Source organism: Lepus europaeus, chromosome 12 (assembly GCF_033115175.1).
Source record: "Lepus europaeus isolate LE1 chromosome 12, mLepTim1.pri, whole genome shotgun sequence".
In the NCBI taxonomy this organism is placed as follows: Eukaryota; Metazoa; Chordata; class Mammalia; order Lagomorpha; family Leporidae; genus Lepus; species Lepus europaeus.
The window spans coordinates 47617037-47635016 of NC_084838.1; the positions used below are offsets into that span (position 1 = coordinate 47617037).

General features: G+C 41.6%; 1 protein-coding gene across 3 annotated transcripts in view; it reads right to left on the reverse strand.

Moving 5' to 3' along the window:
• TEK (TEK receptor tyrosine kinase) overlaps positions 1-17980 on the reverse strand; it is a 128531-nt gene that overhangs the window by 70654 nt on the left and 39897 nt on the right. For all 3 annotated transcript variants that reach the window (XM_062208122.1, XM_062208121.1, XM_062208120.1), the window contains exon 2: positions 1234-1545. In XM_062208122.1, the coding sequence (XP_062064106.1) occupies positions 1234-1545 (312 nt within the window). The remainder of the gene's footprint in view (positions 1-1233; positions 1546-17980) is intronic.

The following is a 17980-nucleotide window of genomic DNA, read 5'->3' on the forward strand; positions in this document are numbered from 1 at the left end:
TCCTGCTATTTGACTACTTTGGCAATAAAATGAGGCAGGAGTGATAGTGTACCATTCGGAAGCTAGGTTTCAAGAAGCCACACATGTTCCAATTTTCCTCTTGTAGCTCTACCATTTACATGAGAACATACCTTGATATGATTTTCCCATTCCAATGGCCTGCTATAGGGTAATAGACACGGAACTCAGCAAAAAATGCCCCTATTGAGGTCAGTCTAATAAGCCCACCCACAGCTAGACAAAAATCAATTATGTAAGAAAGTGTAGCCAAGGTCGGGGCCGGCGCCGTGGCTCACTTGGTTAATCCTCTGCCTGTGGCGCCAGCATCCCATATGGGTGCCGGGTTCTAGTCCTGGTTGCTCTTCTTCCAGTCCAGCTCTCTGCTGTGGTCCGGGAAGGCAGTGGAGGATGGCTCAAGTGCTTGGGCCCTGCACCCGCATGGGAGACCAGGAGGAAGCACCTGGCTCCTGGGTTTGGATCGGCGCAGCTCCGTCCGTAGTGACCATTTGTGGGTGAACCAACAAAAGGAAGACCTTTCTCTCTGTCTCTCTCCCTCAATGTCTAACTATCTGTCAAAAAACAAAAAACAACAAAAAAAGTGTAGCCAAGGTCAACAGTGTCACCTCATCAGCCCAGCTGACTTTGACTCATAAGCTATAAGTACTCTTTGTCATATGCCTTTGTAGTTATGTATTATGTGGCTTTGGGGTGGCACCAAACAATTGCTAGACTAAGTAACCAAGTAAATTGAGCTCTTGAGATGTTTCCTTTTTAAAATTTCCTTTATACCATAATTTTCCCCTGAGAAACTTAACTTCTGTTATGAATACTTTGTGGCAAGCAAAACAAAATATTAAGTGAAAAATCAATGAGAAAGCTCAAAATAACCAATAGTCTGGCAACAGACGATTGTTTTCATTGCTAGAATTTCCATATTATATACATGTAATGATCTTATCTCCATAAGTACCAGGAGGCTTTATTAAAACATATTTCTTTTCATCTCTTTAATTAGATACAATGCCTAGTGAAGTGATTTTAGGTGATGGTTTTGTAATGGAAGATCTTTTACCTCTGATGTTCTGTGTACCAGAAACAATGCTAACAGACAAAATCATTCAGCAAGAAGTTAGCAAAACAACTGGTGTGTGTGGGTGTGTGTGTGCGCGTGTGTGTGTGTGCGTGTGTGTCCCTCGCTGGGCTGCACCTGCCCATATATTACAGGCACGTTACCTTGTTGCCTCATCTTCATGGTTCGTATCCTTATTGCCTCTCCTCGAACTCGCCCTTCACAGAAATAAGCACCATTGATCTTACTGGCCTTTTCTCTCTTCCAAACGACTTTCTTAGCCCACTCCCTGGTCACATCTTGAGTAACTTCCAGTGGATCCTGATGTTGGTTCATCAAGGCTTCAAAGTCTCTTCCTATAGTGATGGGCTCATGGGGGTGCCATCCAGAAGCAATGCAGGTGAGGGATGTTTCAGCATCAGATACAAGAGGCAGGGAATTGATCAAGATCAGGTCCATGGCGCCTTCCACTGTTCCTGAAAGGAAGAGGGAAGACAATGCATGACAAATGTTTGTAACTTGCCCCACAGGGTAAACAGATGCTTACAAAGCCTTGTCTAGAAATAGTTCTGAGCAGTGTTTCTAAAATGCCATTCCAATCATGTGCCTATCTCCCACTGGACAAGACTCAAGACCCTTTACCAAGGCATCAAGACCCTTCATCTTCTAGACCCTGTGACCTTTACCTGCCCCACCATACACCCAAGCTACAAGGGACTGTTCTTATTTCCCCAAACAAGCTTCTATATATCTCTACCCACTATAGATATATATATATATCCACACATTATGAATCTCTACCTAACAGTGTATGAAACATAGTTGAGTATTCAGTAAATCTTGAGATAAATGAATGATAATGGCACTTTTATTCACTATTCATTATAATTGTCACTATCTGTTATTAATTAATTGATGCTAATGTGGTACTACCACAGTATTCTAAAGAAATGTATCAATTATATAAGTTTATGCTAAGTTTGTAGACTCATTTTCAAATAATTGCCCAATTATCTGTTAAACTCAAGACAAGAGAGGGACAGTGGGGTTGGTATTATGGCACAGTGGGTTAAGCCACCACTTGTGATGTCAGCATTCCACATTGGAGTGCCAGTTCGAGTCTTAGATGCCCTGCTTCCAATCCAGCTTCGTGTCAATGCATCTAGGAACACAGTGGAAGACAGCCCAAGTACTAGGGCCCCAGCCACACATGTGCTAGACCAGGATGAATACTTTGAGGCAAGCAAAGTATGACTGACTCCTGGCTTCAGTCTATGCCAGACCTAGCTATTGCAGCCATATGGAAGATCCTTCTCCCCTTCCTGTGATCTTATTCTCCTCCTCCCTATGTCCCTTCTCTCTCATGCTCTGCCTTTCAAAATAGGTTGAAAACAAATTAAGAAAGGGACACTGAATTCACTGAATAGTGAATTCTCTATTTCCTTCTCAGCCTCATTTGCTCCATCTTTTAAATGAGGCCAATGAGACCTATCTTTCAGGATTCCTGTGAGGATTAAATAAAATATAAAACTTGTCAAGTATCATGCCTTACACATTGATACTTGGTGACCATTATTTTGTTTATCTCATTTCCTGAAAACACCTGGTCCCAAACTGCATCCCCTCCCGAAACATAAAAATGGAATCCTGCTTTAACATTTAATCCATAAAGGATGAAGCATATTTAAAGAAAATACTTTCCTTTTACTTTATCCCACCCCCTCCCTCTTTCGATTTCTAAAGTTTCTAACGTGAGAAAATGGAGTCTATGCCTTCTCCATCCCCTCTTTAAAAGCAGAAATTTCAGAGATGGAAAATGTTCTCCAGCCCCAGTGATGGTTGACTCCTAAGTCTAACTAAAATGATTAGGAACCTGGCAAATACAAGCCGACTGGGTGATAAGAATTCTGTGTGGATGTAAAGTGATTCAAATACACTACATATTATTTCATTTAATGCCATTCAGTTTTCCCAGCAACCCTGTGAGTTATGCATCATTATCTCAACCTTAAATAGGAAGAAGTAAAGGTTCAAGATTGAGCAGCTTATTGCATTCTTCACAGGCACTGCAGGCAGAGCTGGGATGCTATCACTTTTTGGTCTTTTAATCCTTGGATACACCTTGCTCTTTCTTGCCTCAAAGTCTTTGTGCTATTCCCCCTCCCTGGAATGTTTTTCTCTACTCTCTGTAGGGCTCACTTCTGCTCATGCTTTGGGTCTCAGCATAAACGTCCCTTGTTCATAGAGGCATCTCCGCCTGTTATATCTACAATTCCCATACATTCTCATCCCATTTTCCTCTAATTCAGTTTCTGGTTCACTGTATTTTATAAAGATGATTTTATGAAAGGAAGCAAATATGTAATCGTTATATTTACTTTTCTGGATGGTAAGTACCATAAGGATAAAGGTCAAAGGAACTGGTTTATATAGAAATATCCTGCTAATCCTCAACATATTAAGCATTTATTGGATGAGCAAACTTATTCCATATCTGCCTGATGGAAGACTACCCACCTACTTGGCTCCCGATTCTAGAATAATGAGAATATGAAAGTGCTCCCCTAACTCCAAGACCTGACTCCTACCCTATATTTAATTGAATGTTTCCTTAATTACTGAGCTTACAAGGGAACAGACAGATGTTACAGTTTTTACAAGGTGCCATAGAAAGCTGATCAACGGTTGCTGACCATTTAGGGTCAACTAGTATTCATTTACCAGACATTTTGAGCATTTACTTATGCCAAGCATTGTGCCACCTGGTATGAAGTCCTCATACAATTTGTTTTTCATAATAATTACCAATGTGTGTTGAATGCAGAGTGCTTTAAGGACAATCATACTATGAATTACATCTTTATCTAATAAACTAGCGAGAAGAATTTCAAAGCCAAGTCAGTGTAAGCATGAGTTACAGTTGCATTTTGTCATAATGTTCATGGGATTGAAGAAGAGAATCTTCCCCAGAATGGGTTTCTAAGCCTGACAGTGAGACATCTATCTTACATCTAGCCTCATCAGTCATTTTTGGGACCTTGGGAGAGGGCACAAACGTTAGGAATATAAAATATTTCAAGAGAATATGAGCTAGGAAATCTAGCAGTGGACTTAAAACGTCCAAAAACACCACCAGCATCCACCTCCACCTCCCATATCCAGCCCTGCCTCTGAGTGAACCCCACCTCCCTCTTGTACTCACTAAATCTGGGCATTTTCTAGAAAAGGTCACCAAGAGGAAGGAAGTACTCTAATTCTTTCAGCTCCAGTTTAATCCAGCCCCAGTTCCAGGGCCAACTGAGTGACTTTCTCTGAGCTCATCACACTGGCACTGGCTGTGGTTTATTTAATGGTTTTAGGAAACAGAAAATGCCAGCAACCACACTCCATCTGTAAGTTGTTTCTAGGTATGGATCTAGCTTTCCTCTTGTTTCTCCCAGCTATCTCCTCTACCTTCAGTGACGGAAGGGCAATTGTGCTCCCTAGGTGTCTGCACTTTCTGCCCTTACTCAGCCTGAAGTTACAGGAAGCCCTCTGCCACCTGGGAGCTCTCTGTCCTTCGGAACACCATTTACATGTGAGCTTTGGGTAAGTTTCCTGGGATGGATCTTAAAAAAAAAAAAAAATCACTGCTTAGTTTTCTTACAATAAAAATCTAGATTTGAATTTGCTCATATATCCCAAATGATTTTCCACAGGGGTGGGGAACCTTTTTTCTGCCAAGGGCCATTTGGATATTTATAACATCATTTGTGGGCCATACAAGATCATCAATATAAAAATTAGCCTGCTATAGATTTATTGAATTTCTGACTCCCACCTGAGGTTACCTTGGCAGCAACAGACCGAATGATTTCATGGGCCTTATATGGCCCATCGGCCAGATGTTCCCCACCCAGGGTGACACACAAAACTAAGACCATGGGTGATTTATTAGGGAGAACTGAGGAGAAAAGGGACAATTACGGGAGGAAGACTCCCCTCCATCTATGTATGTATACTGATTTTTGAACATCTTGAATATTAACTATATGTAAAAATTAAATGTAAAAAAGGAACATTGTCCATGCCATTGAAAGGAGCACTTGGAATCACAAGCTGAAGATATGGACGTGGTTCTCACGTCTCTTATTTGTTCCTACACTCACTTCAAGTTTGTCCCTTGGAATGCATTCTTTTTCTCTTCTTGGCAACAGTATGGAATGTGGTATCATTCCACTATGCTGAAAATATCAATAAGTTAAAGTAAAATTTAATAAAAGTGAGGAGAAGGGAGACAAATTTAGCTTCGAAAAGAATAAAGATGAGACCCTACCTCATGGATCCAGCTGTGACCTGTGACTTCTTCAGAGTCCTATTGCTGACACCATGAAAGGCATAACTGCCACTGCACGGCTGATGCCACCCAAAGAATCCATCAGTGATTTTTTTAGGATAATTGTCAAGGCACAGATCCCATCCTGGGCTCACACCATTATCAGTCCCCATGCGTAACACCTTTTCTTACATTATAGCACTAAGTAATGTTGGGGACTGGTGTTGTGTTTTTCACCACAATCATAAGCTATAGGGGCTCTGATCAAATTCATTAAGTAGTTTAATTTATATTTCTATCACCAAAGCTAAGAGTTTGCCATAATTAAGATGCAGATTAAATTTCACATGCCTTACATGTTTAATGAATTAACCTTATCCTGCCTCAAAGATCTTTTAAGCATTTTTCAATGTTTGCATAAAAGTGTATTCATATTTGTAAGTAAATCTTTGCCACTATGGCACTGACATCTACCAAGTTGACAATAATTGTTGAATGGGGCCGGTGCTATGGAGTAGTAAATTAAGCTTCCACCTGTGGTGTTGGCATACCATATGGTCACCAGTTCGAATCCCAGCTGCTCCACTTCTGACCCAGCTCTCTGCTAATGCCTGGGAAAGCACTGGAAGGTGGCCCAAGTGCTTAAGCCCCTGAACCCGTGCGGGAAACCTGCAAGAAGCTCCTGGCTTCTGGCCTTAGATTGGCACATCTCTGGCCATTGCAGCCATTTGGGGAGTGAACCAGCAGATGGAAGATCTATCTCTCTGACTGTAACTCTGACTTTCAAATAAATAAATCTTTTTAAAAAATTGATCATAATTGAAGCATAACACTGTTCTAAAAGTATACTGCTACTCAAGCTTTCCAAGTATTGTACTCAACAGCACCTAACCACAGTGACATTTTCTCACTAAATCTCAATCTTGTTTAACTACTGCTTTTGTATTTAGATTTTCCTTACTCTATATTTCTTTGAATAATGAGCCATCAATTAATACATGGAACTATTTTCTTTAGAAATAATCATAGAAATTATTGTGGACCTGAATCAACACTCATAATGAAACTAAATTGAGTTAGAAATTAGAGATACAGCTGTATTTTTTCAAACTGTCTTATAGTCATTACTTCTCATTTTCTGAAAAGATATTCTAGAAGTTTTTATGAGTGGGAGAGGTAAAAATCAACAGAATGAATTGTAGACACACACACACACACACACACCTACCTACAGCTCCCCAACCAGAGCTGTTAGACTTAAAAAAAAGGGGGGGGGGCTCATTTGGATAAAAGTATGAATTTTCTTAGTTAAAAAATAAAAACTCAAAGCATGTTTATTTTAATTCTTTTTTTCTAAGATGTAGAAAATGGAGGCTCAAGCCAGAAGATCAATGAAAATATACTGCAGTGCAGCATTAAGAGGACTGTGCCAATTAGCCAGAGAAGCTGCATGTAGTCAAGTCCTGATTAACAAAGCTCCAATCTTCGAAAGGTTGGCAAGCCGAGAGGAAAGAGCAGGTTCAATTATTGCATAGTAAGGCTATTCCCTTGTGATTCTTATTACAGCAAAACTGTAATGTTGGGTGGAGTGTTTCACTATGGGTTTGGAATTATGTGTTACATCTTCAGAACAATGATACAGTTTCTTGGAAATTCAGAATTAGATACTTCTAAAATTTCTCAGTTCATAATCATCTCACTTCTGTGACAGAAGTCGATATCTTCAAGTTCTAAATAACTGAAATGATAGCATTACCTTGGCCAAAAACATTGCAGAAATTAGAGGATCAGCAGTGAACCAAAGAGATCTTAATCAAAAAGTATTTCTGGAATCAAGGTCTTGGCAAGGAGTCAAAGAAGCAAATACTACCGTAAAACTATCTAGAATAATTTTCAGAATTGTTTGGACTTTATTCTTTTAATGTTGTGTAGGAAAGGGAAAAAATCTTGAGGCCAGCACTGTGCTATAGTAGGTTAAGCCTCTGCCTGTGGCGCCAGCATCCTATAAGGGTGCCAGTTTGAGTCCTGGCTGCTCCACTTCCAATTCAGCTCCCTGCCAATGTGCCTGGGAAAGCAGCAGAAGATGGCCCAAGTGCTTGGGCCCTTGCACTCACATGAGAGAACCAGTAAAAGCACCTGGCTCCTGCCTTTGGACCGGCCCAGCTCTGGGAGATGCAGCCATCTGGGGAGCAAACCAGTGGATGGAAGATCTAGCTTTCCCTCTCTCTGATTGTAACTCTGCCTCTCAAATAAACAAAGCTTTAAAAAAAGGAAAAAAATCTCTTCTATTCAAAAACCACTCTTATTAAGCCATTCATATATCCATTTATTCATTTACTTGGCACATTTATATAATACTTTCCATGTACTAGGTATTGTTCTCAGCTCTGGAAATACAGTGATGAATAAAACAGATAAGATCTAAACTCTCACATAGCTTATAAAGTAAATGTGAAAGACAGACCTGGAAAATTAATCATCTAGTTAAAAAACATAACATTGGTACCATAATAGGTACAATGGGAGAGAATTACAAGATGCTATGGGACAGCATAATGGTGATATTAATCAGACTTAACTGGACTGTGAGAAGAGCTTGTAGATATTTGGGCTCAAGGAGAGTCAATCATCCAGGCAAAACAAGAGATATTAAAACTTATACAGAAAGAAAAATCTTCCTTAATAGGATAACTACTGATCAAGTTTTTAAAGAATGAGTAAATGTTTAATAGGACTCACTTCTAGGTTGTTCTTTCTTAAATTGACCTGAAGTTGGTATTAACTTATTTTCTGTAAAGTGATTGATTTGAAAGGCAGGGCAACAAATGAGGTAGAGGGAGAGAGGGAGAAAACCATCCACTGGTTCATTCCACAAATGCCTGTCAAAGCCAGGTGTGGGTCAGGCCGAAACCCAGAGCCAGGAACTCCATCCTGGTCCCCCACATGGGTGGCAGGGGGCCAGTTACTTGGGCCATTATCTGCTGCCTTCCCAGGTGCATTAGCAGGAAACTGAGTGAGAAGTGGAATAGCTGGGATTCTAACCTGCACTCTGCTTTAGGATGCTGGTATCACAAGCAGTGGTGTAACCCACTGTGCCACAATAGTTGTCCTGGCATTAACAGTTTTTGTTGGAGCTCAAGGACAATTGGTACGATTTCTGTGTGTCAACCCAATGTTAGTGTATTTTCAGTGTCTTTTCTGCCTTCTTCTCTCCTCTGAAGGAATGAAGTTCCCAGGCATGTTTCCAACATTTAATCTTTGTTTTCTATTATCCTCTTATACAGTAAGTCTCAGAGCAGGAACTTCATCCTCTAGGTTCATTTCCAAGATATTGGGCAATTAATGAGAAGATACCAAGATGTATGAGACTGGAAATAACGGATGTCTCCAATGTTAATATTTAATATTGTATAGCTGGGAGTTGAGAGTCAGACAAGGGCATCCTGAAGGTGGCTGGGCTATGTTTCTCTAAAAGCAAACGACTTTACCCACAAGTTGTGCCAAGCCAATTTCCCAAAGGGCATGCCCGCTTCCTGTCTCTGCTTCCCAGCCAAACAGGGCCCTTGTCTGTCTGCTGGAGGGAATGGCATCCTCTCCCTAATTCAAACGCCAGGAATTTCCCATCCAGACCAAATAACACATGTTTTCATTAGAATTAGTATCAGTCAACCGACAGGAAACTATTTCCAGAGAACAGGCAGAGTGTCCAGTAGTGAGACTTTACTGGACATCTTAGCAAGTATGTGCGAATTCACAGGCAAACTCCATTCTGTGAAGTGGAAGAAGTGCGGCTCCACAAAATCAAGGACTGGTTGAACTGGAAGGGACTTTAGAGACTGCCTAAGGCAAGCTTCACACTTTGTGAAGGACATTTGAGGCTCATAGGAAAGAGACTGATAGATGGTCATACGAAGGGTAGTGGAAAAGCCAGATCCCAGGGTCCTTTCTGTCACCCCAGGGTAGTAGTGTCATAGTCAAATCCTTAGTGAGAGGGAATCTGCAGCACTCAGACATTTGGCAGTTTGGCATCTGGAGAATCCTGGGACTTTGTAGAAACCAGAGTGAAAGAAGAAAGACACTGAGAAACAACAGCTGAAAGTTGGGAAGAGCACAGGACAGAGGGATTGGGACTACCCAGAGATGAGTTTTGCCCCCTCATGGATACCCTCATAGATTTTCCTATCCACTTCAACCTGGGAGAGGGTACTATGGTTTGAACCTATCCTCCAAAGTTCCTGATTTGGAAACTTAATCCCCAAAGCAATAGTGTTGGGAGGTAGGAACTAGTTAAGAGGTGATTAGGTCCTTAGTGTTTTGCTCTCATACATGGATTAATGTCATTATCACAGGAGAAGGTTGGTTATTATTAAAAGTGAGCTTGGTCCCCTCTTGCTTTTACTCTTGTCCACTTGCCAGTCTGCTTCTGCCATGAGATGATGCATTATGGAAGCTCCTGACAGATATTGGCACCATGCTCCTTAGACTTCTCATTAGCAAGAACCCTGAATAGAATAACTATCTTTTCTTTACAAATTACTCAGTCTCTGGTATTCTTTCATGGCAACAGAAAATAGACTAATACAGGAATCTTCTAAGACTGGACCATGTGCATGCAGCACCATGAAGCATATCTGGTATGGAAGGAACCCATCTCTAGAGTCAGGCCACCTTCTCTTTCCAGGCTCTTCAGTTTCAGTCACTTGCTGTGTTCTCTACCCTATACAACCAAAAGAGTGCATTTCCACACCAACAACCAAACACCACTAATCTCCAACACAGCATCAGATAAAACTCTTAACTTCTCAGCACCCTTTTCTCTGGCTCCCAATGGAGAAGGAAATTTGGTTGACTCACTTGTACCAAAAATTATACATAAAAAGAAATATCCAAGAATTACTCAAAGAAGCAACCTGCTGAGAAGCACTGGAGGAGCAAATCAACGAGTCTACAATGGAACAAGTTCAAAGTTACGATATTCATTAGGAGGAGACTGTCAAAGGAAGAAGACTAGCCTTCCCAGCAGGACAAACATCATGCCATGCAGGGAAAGATGCAAACGTTTTTGTATGCTATGTAATAAGCACTATACTGGTGCTTTACAAACATTAACCACCTGAATTCACAGTATTGAAAAAAAACATTTACATTTTATAAGTTAATCAAAAACCTCAGAGATGTCTAGTATAGTACTACATAAGGTCCAAGGTCACACAAGTAGGAAGATGTGGCTTAAACTCATGTCTCAGTGATATTAAATTCCATTTCTGCCCATTACAATTCATTCTCAATACAATGAGAGAAGTCTATTTTGCCTGTATTGGATCTCTAAACAATTAGTATAATACTTGGTACATAACAGATACACAACACATACTGATGACTGAACTGGCCTTTGTGAATGAATTCCATCAATAAATATTTACTTAAAAAGTACTATGGATTGGCCTCTGTACTACTTCCTATGGGTACAAAAAATAGACAATACTTTATTTCAAAAATCCTGTACTCTGATCAAAGGTATGAATACACTCAAAGCCACAGAGGAAAACAGTGAAAGATTTGAATACAGAACAAAAATTTATACACAGCAGAAGATTATCAACACTGCATAAATAAAGTTAAATGACTAGGTATAGAAAATACTGTTGCATGTAAAAACAGTTAATATGTAGTCTATAAGGAAATCTACAAGTTAATGCTAATTCACAGAAGATAATACACAAGGAGCCATTTTCAGTAGACTGGGGAGAAGATGGCTACCATATTTTGTATCCTTTCATTGACATGTGGCATCGATGTCGCTGTCCCTTAAATCTAGGCTTAGCCACGGAATTCACTCTATCAATGGAGAACTGGAGGATGTGTCAGAAGAGGCTTGGGAAGTACTTGCCCACTGGGCTTTCACTCTCCTGTTGCTCTACTGTTGCCCAAGACTACCGTAAGGAGAAACTCAGAACAAGAGACCAGACGGAGTAGATGTGAGCCATTGAGCTGAGGTTCACTAGACCCTCTGCCAGACATGTGAATGAACCATCCTAGATCATCTAGTCCCAGCCAAGCCACCAGATGATCACAGGAATTAACCAATCCAGAAGTAGGCATTTGCCCTGATGCTTATGACACTACTTAGGATACTGACTCCAATATCAGAGTGCCACTGCCTGCGCCTTGGCTCTGCTCCCAATTCCAGCTTCATGCTAATGTGCACCCTTAGAGGCAGTAGGTGATGGCTTGAGTAGTTGGATTGCTGCTACCTACATGGGAGACCTGGATTGAGTTCCTGGCTTCCAGCTTTGGTCCTGGCCCAGCCCTGGCCATTCTGGGCACTTGAGGAATGAGCCAGCAAATGGGAGATTACTCTCCCCCTCCCTCTTTTCTTCCCTCCCTCCCTCTTAAATAAATAAGACAAAATAAATTAACCAGTAGACCCAACAACTTTCCAGCCGACTTACAGAATCCCAAGACATAATAAATGTTTTACCTTTAGCTTTTGCTTAGTAACAAGCCACTCAAAAACGTAATCAATATACCAAGAAACACAGGCAAAGATATTTGACCTGACTACAAACACAAGTTAAAAGGACATCTCATTATTTACCTATCTAATCGACAAAGAATAGAGCCATAATATCTACTGCCGACTGATAAACAGGAACATCTACATTGTTGATGGGGAATGGAACTGGTCATATTCACAGGACGTGCTTGCCACATCTCCAGTAATCAAAGTTACATGAGGGAGATGTTGTGGCAGCAGACTAACTGGCCCACATCCTGTCAGAGTGCCTGGGATCATGTCTCACCTCTGCTTCTAGCCCAGCTTCCTGCTATGGCACACCCTGGGAAGCAGCACATGACGGTTCACAACTTAAGCTTTTTAGAATGAGAAAAACATTTGAGACACTTTGGCTAAGAAGTTCTATTAACTACACAAAAGGATATACACATTATTAGTCACTAGGGAAATGTTACTTGAAATCTTAATGAGATACTACTACATACCCATAAAATCAGCTCAGAAAACAAAACTGCTGATACCAAGTACTAGCTAGAATGTATAGGAATTATAATTTATATATTTTAAATTATGGAAAATACATATATTATTTATTTCATATATAATTATACAATTGCTGATAGTAACATAAAATGAATGTACAATTACAAGAAAACAGTTTAACAGGTTTTTTTTTAAATAAAAAATCATTTATTAAAGATTAATTTAGAAAGAGTTACAAGGCTGGCACTGTGGCACAGCAGGTAAATCTGCTGCCTGGGGCGCCAGCATCCCATGAGTGCCAGTTTGAGTCCTGGGTGTTCCACTGCTGATCCCACTCCCTGCTAACAGACCTGGGAGAGCAGCAGAGAACAGTCCAAGTATTTGTCCCCTGCACCCACTTGGGAGACCCAGTAAAAACTCCTGGCTTCAGCCTGGCCCAACCTGGTCTAGCAGACATTTGGACAGAGAACCAGCAGATGGAAGATGTCTCTCTCCTCTCCCTCCAACTCTGCCATTTAAACAAACACATCTTTAAAAGACAGAAAGAGGTGTGGGGGTGTGTGTGGTGGGGGGAAGAGAGAGAGAGAGAGGAGAGAAAGATCTTCCATATACTTGTTCACTCTCCAGATGGTCACAATGGCCAGCACTGGTCCAGGCCAAAGTCAGGAGGTTCATCCTAGTCTCCCACATGGGTGGCAGGAGCCCAAACACTGCTTTCCCAGGGAATTGGATCAGAAGTGGAGAAGCCAGGACTTGAACTGGTGACCAGATAGAGTGCCAGTGTCACAGGTAGAAGCTTTACTTGCTACATTGTCCTTTTATAAAATTTAACATACACTTATATATCACCCAGAAATTTCACACCCAAGAGTATATTTTATAGAAATGAAAATTTATGTGCATATAAAAATGTTTATAGCAGTTCCAGTATCAAAGTTAACAAATCATCTACTAACTCCACTGTCATAAAAATTTCCTCCTACATTCCAAAAAAGTTTATATTTTACATTTTTCTATTCACCCATACTAACTCGAAATTAGAAATATTCAAATATCTTTCAATATATAAATGCGAAACAAACCATTTTACATCTAGACAATGGAATACTACTCAGCAAAATAGAACACAGTATTCATATCTCAAACAACATGGCATTATGCTAGGTAAAAAAAAGCCACTATCAGGAGAAAGCTACCTACTGTGTAACTGTGTTTATGTGACATTCTGGAAAAAGCAAACCCATAGGGGTGAAGGACAGATGAGTGGTTGCCAGAGATTAATCTGGGCTAGAGAAATTTGACCACATAGGGGAGACATATAAAAAGACTTAGGGGTGACAGAGCTGTTCTATATCCTGACTGTGGTAGCAGTTACATGAATATATGTTTCTCTACACAATGCTAAACATTCACAACATTTTTAACTGTATGCATGTTACTGTATGTTAAAATGTTTTCATGGGTGGGCAGTGGATGAAACAGTTAAGTTGCCACTTAAGACACCTACATTTCATATCAGAGGGCCTGATTCGAGTCCCAGCTACTCTGCTTCTTATCCAGCTGCCTGCTAATACACACCCTGGGAAGCAGAGGATGGCTCAGTCATCTGGGTCCTTGTCACACACGTGGAATTCTGGACTCCTGGCTTTGGCCTGGCTTTGGGGAGCATTTGGAAAGTAAAACAGCAAATGGAAGAGCTTCTTCTCCATCCCTCTCCCTCTGTGTGTGTCTACCTTTTAAATAAAATGAAAATTTTAAAAATCTAAAAATTACTTTTAAGTGTATCTTCCAGAGGCCAGTGTTGTGATGTATTAGATTAAGCTGTTGCCTGCAACACCAGCATCCCATGTGAGTGGCACTTTTAGTCCCAGCTGATCCACTTCCAATCCAGCTCCTTGCTAATGTGCCTAGGAAAGAACAGGAAATGGCCCATGTGCTTGGGTTCCTGGCTTCTGCTTGGCCCAGCCCCAGCTGTTGCAGCCATTTGGGAAGTGAACCAGAAGATGGAAGATCAATCTCTCTCTCCCTCTCCCTCTCTCCCTTCCTTTGTCTTTCAAATAAATGTGTTTAAAAAGTATCTTCCATAATTAACAGTAAAAACATTCAAACATAAGGCAAGGATATTTACTACAGTATACAACCCTTGGTTTGGAAATAATACAAATAGGGACATGGCTAAATAATGATAGACACATGTAATAAAGCATTATAAGTTAGCACAGAATGATATCCTTGATATATGGAGCGAAGCAAACAAGATGCAGAATAGTATAGATGAGTATGATCCTACCTGGGCCAAAATGGAGAGAAAATCCTAGAAGCTATACACCAGCCTGCTAACAGTGGTACCCTGGCTGATGGAATTGCCAGGTGCTGGGAACAAGGCCAGGGTGGGGAAGAGCAAACAAGATGTTCACTTACCACTTTACATACTTAGCACTGTATTTATTTAAGATTTATTTGAAAGGGAGGGTTACAGAGAGGCTGAGGCTGAGACAGAGAGACAGAGACAGAGACAGAGAAAGGTCTTCCAACTGCTGGTAAACTCCCCAGATGGCTGCAACAGCCAGAGATGTGCCAATCTGAAGCCAGGAGCTTCTTTCTAGGTCTCCTAGCTCTTGGGCCATCCTCCACTGCTCTCCCAGGCCATAGTAGAGAGCTGGATCGGAAGTGGAGCAGCCGGGACTCGAATCAGTGCCCATATGGGATGCTGGCACTGCAGGCGGCAGCTTGCAATATGCCACAGCGCTGGTCCCAGTACTGTATTTTTTACATAAGTTTTAAATAAGAACTTTTGTTTTTAGAGGGCACACACAACCACTTGATTCAATGGCAGGCATTCGTGTTAGTTACCAATGTGTCCGTCTCCTTCCTCAGACAGCAAACTCCAGCTGTTCCATTCATCTTCAACTACCAAGCACACCACCTTTGTAGTATGTAGGAGTTGAACTGCCAGAATTCCAACAGTAGTTGAAAAATAATGTTTTATACCCAGCTGACTATTTTGTGAATTACTAATTGCATGGCACAAATGCTCTTGGGACAGGGAGGTAGTTAAGACCCTTGGTCTTGAAGTTCTTCCATTTTACAGATAAAGAAGATCAGACAGAATAGCTTCTAAATCATTGATTTTTAAAAATAAAGGCCAATTGGTGCCAGTGCTGTGGCATAGCAAATAAAGCCACTGCCTGCTGTGCTGGCATCCCATATGGGCACCGGTTCAAGTCCCAGCTGCTCCACTTCTGATCCAGCTCTCTGCCGTGGCCTGGGAAAGCAGTAGAAGATGGCCCAAATCCTTGGGCCCCTGCATCTGCATGAGAATACCCAGAGGAAGCTCCTGGCTCCTGGCTCCAGATTGGCGCAGCTCTGGCCATTGCAGCCAATTGGGAAGTGAGCCAGTAGATGGAAGACCTCTCTCTCTGCCTCTCATCTCTGTAACTCTGACTTTCAAATAAATAAATCTTAAAAAAAAAAAAGGCCACTTTTTACTGGCATGGCATAATGTCAATTTGATAAAGTGCATTTGTAAGCAACTATAGTGTGTGTCAGGCCCAAAGGAAGGACTTGTTGTTTTAAGTCATCTTGGAGCTAAGAAGAACTGCTGCTGGCTTTGTATCCTGCTCTGTCCCTACCCGCCTCACACTTCAAACACCATAGACAGGAAACAGGCGCATCAACAGTTAGGGAAGATCCCCTGTGTTTCCTTCAGAAGTCCTTTGATTCTTGCCCCCTTTTCTTACAGGGCTGACCTTAACAGCAGACCAATTTCTGCACATTGGAGTGATTCCGGGAAAGCAGTTTCCCAACCAGCGTGGCAGAGTGATGGCAGCCTTGGAGAGAATGAGGGGGGGTACACAAGCTGCAGACATGAGCAGTTGCTCCATGGGCCTTTGCCAGCTGAGCCTCAGGGAGACCATCTACCTGACCTAACCCAAAGGGTCCCATGGAGCTCCACACCCTCCATTTTCATCAGTCTTTAGAATTAAGACTGTGCACAGTTAATATTCTATTCCTGGCCACAGTTTTGTAGAATGCTTTTTGGCTTCAAAAAAATTTTTTTTTCTAGCGGACATATGCCTTGCAGCTCCATGTGTCAGCCTTGAAGTGGTTGTCCGAATCTCTATTCACGTGTGAGCATTGAAGAGGTCTTTTACATTAAAGTGCCTGGTAGCACAATATACAATTTCCTAGGAAAAACTAAGTAACTCTCTCCTGGCATTTTGAGACAACAGAAATCTGTTTTCCCAGCCCTGATTCTTGGCCCAAATATCTTTTTCCTGATTAAGTGTTGAACCCGACAGTGAGATCACACCGCAGATCTTTGCTCAGTAGGTCCTCCTTTCCCTTCCTTATAGTGTGCATTGCTTCTCTTCCTCCTACAACAGGACAACTCCTTTGGCTCCCTACTGGGATGATGCTGTTAGCTTGGTAGGCAAAAATGGTTCAGGGACCCTCCTGGCTCCTATCATTTGGTGTAGGAATTCCTTTACTACAATTCTGGAATCTATTGTCCTTCAGGCCTTACGTGAATTATCTGTGACTGGAAACCACCTATTTCGGAAGCAGCTTGTCTGATCATGTTACCTTCTCTCTGTTAAAAACAAAACCCAGTATATTTCCAAACCAGAGATACATCTGCCAGGTGGAATTCCAACTGAACTTTATGTCGATTTTTTCCTCAACTGGCAGGCTTAATGTCACAAGAGATATTTTTGCTTGTGTCTTCATTAAGAAAGGGGTCTTGAGAAACTCAGGGTGTGACCATATATAGTATGTTATAGTGTCACCCTCTCGGGCCGTACTAGGCCCCACATTTATTCCAATGGCAGTGGCATTATTCAAAAACACACGGAGAGCTTTTCTTTAGGTACCATTCCTGCAATCTTTTCAAGAGCTACACTCCCTGTCTGCACTGCCCTCCTCCAACACTGTTCTCTCCACACTCAGCCAGTTTACTTCTGCAAGCCCTCCAACACTTGTCTCATGCTCTCCCTGATCCCGGGGGGCCTCAGGGCAGAAGCTGTGTCATTTTCTGCACAGACTGGACACTTAGTAGTATGGCAGGTGTAGCTGGCCATGACTGTGCATACAGCAGCTGCCAAGAATTTTACCACACTGACAGCTTAGGAGAACAACTGCTTCCTTATCTTCCTCCTAAGTAGACGATGCACAATCTATCTGTGCTACGGGGCAGCAAGGCGATAGCCTGTCTGTGTGGTCACAGACAATCCAAAACACAAAAGCACAAAAGCCAGAGAGATGATTTCATTAAACATTCCAGTCCCATATACTAGGCATGGAGTGGGTCCTTTCTAAAGTCACATTTTATATAAAAAAATAAACATCATGCTGTAAAATCTCACTTGCAAATGCCAGCCTGTGTCTCAGTTCTTCTCTTAATTTTGATGCAGCGAGTCTCTCCAGCTACTCACCATCCTTTTCCATCCAGCCCTGGCTCTATGGAGGCCATCTTTGTCCTGCTGGGTTCAGCTAATGGGTAACATCAGCCAGAGATACAAGGGTAGAAGGAGAGTGTGGCCAGGCTATTTACTCTCCTAACTCAATCCCTATCAAGCCGTTTTTGAAGCCATAGTTA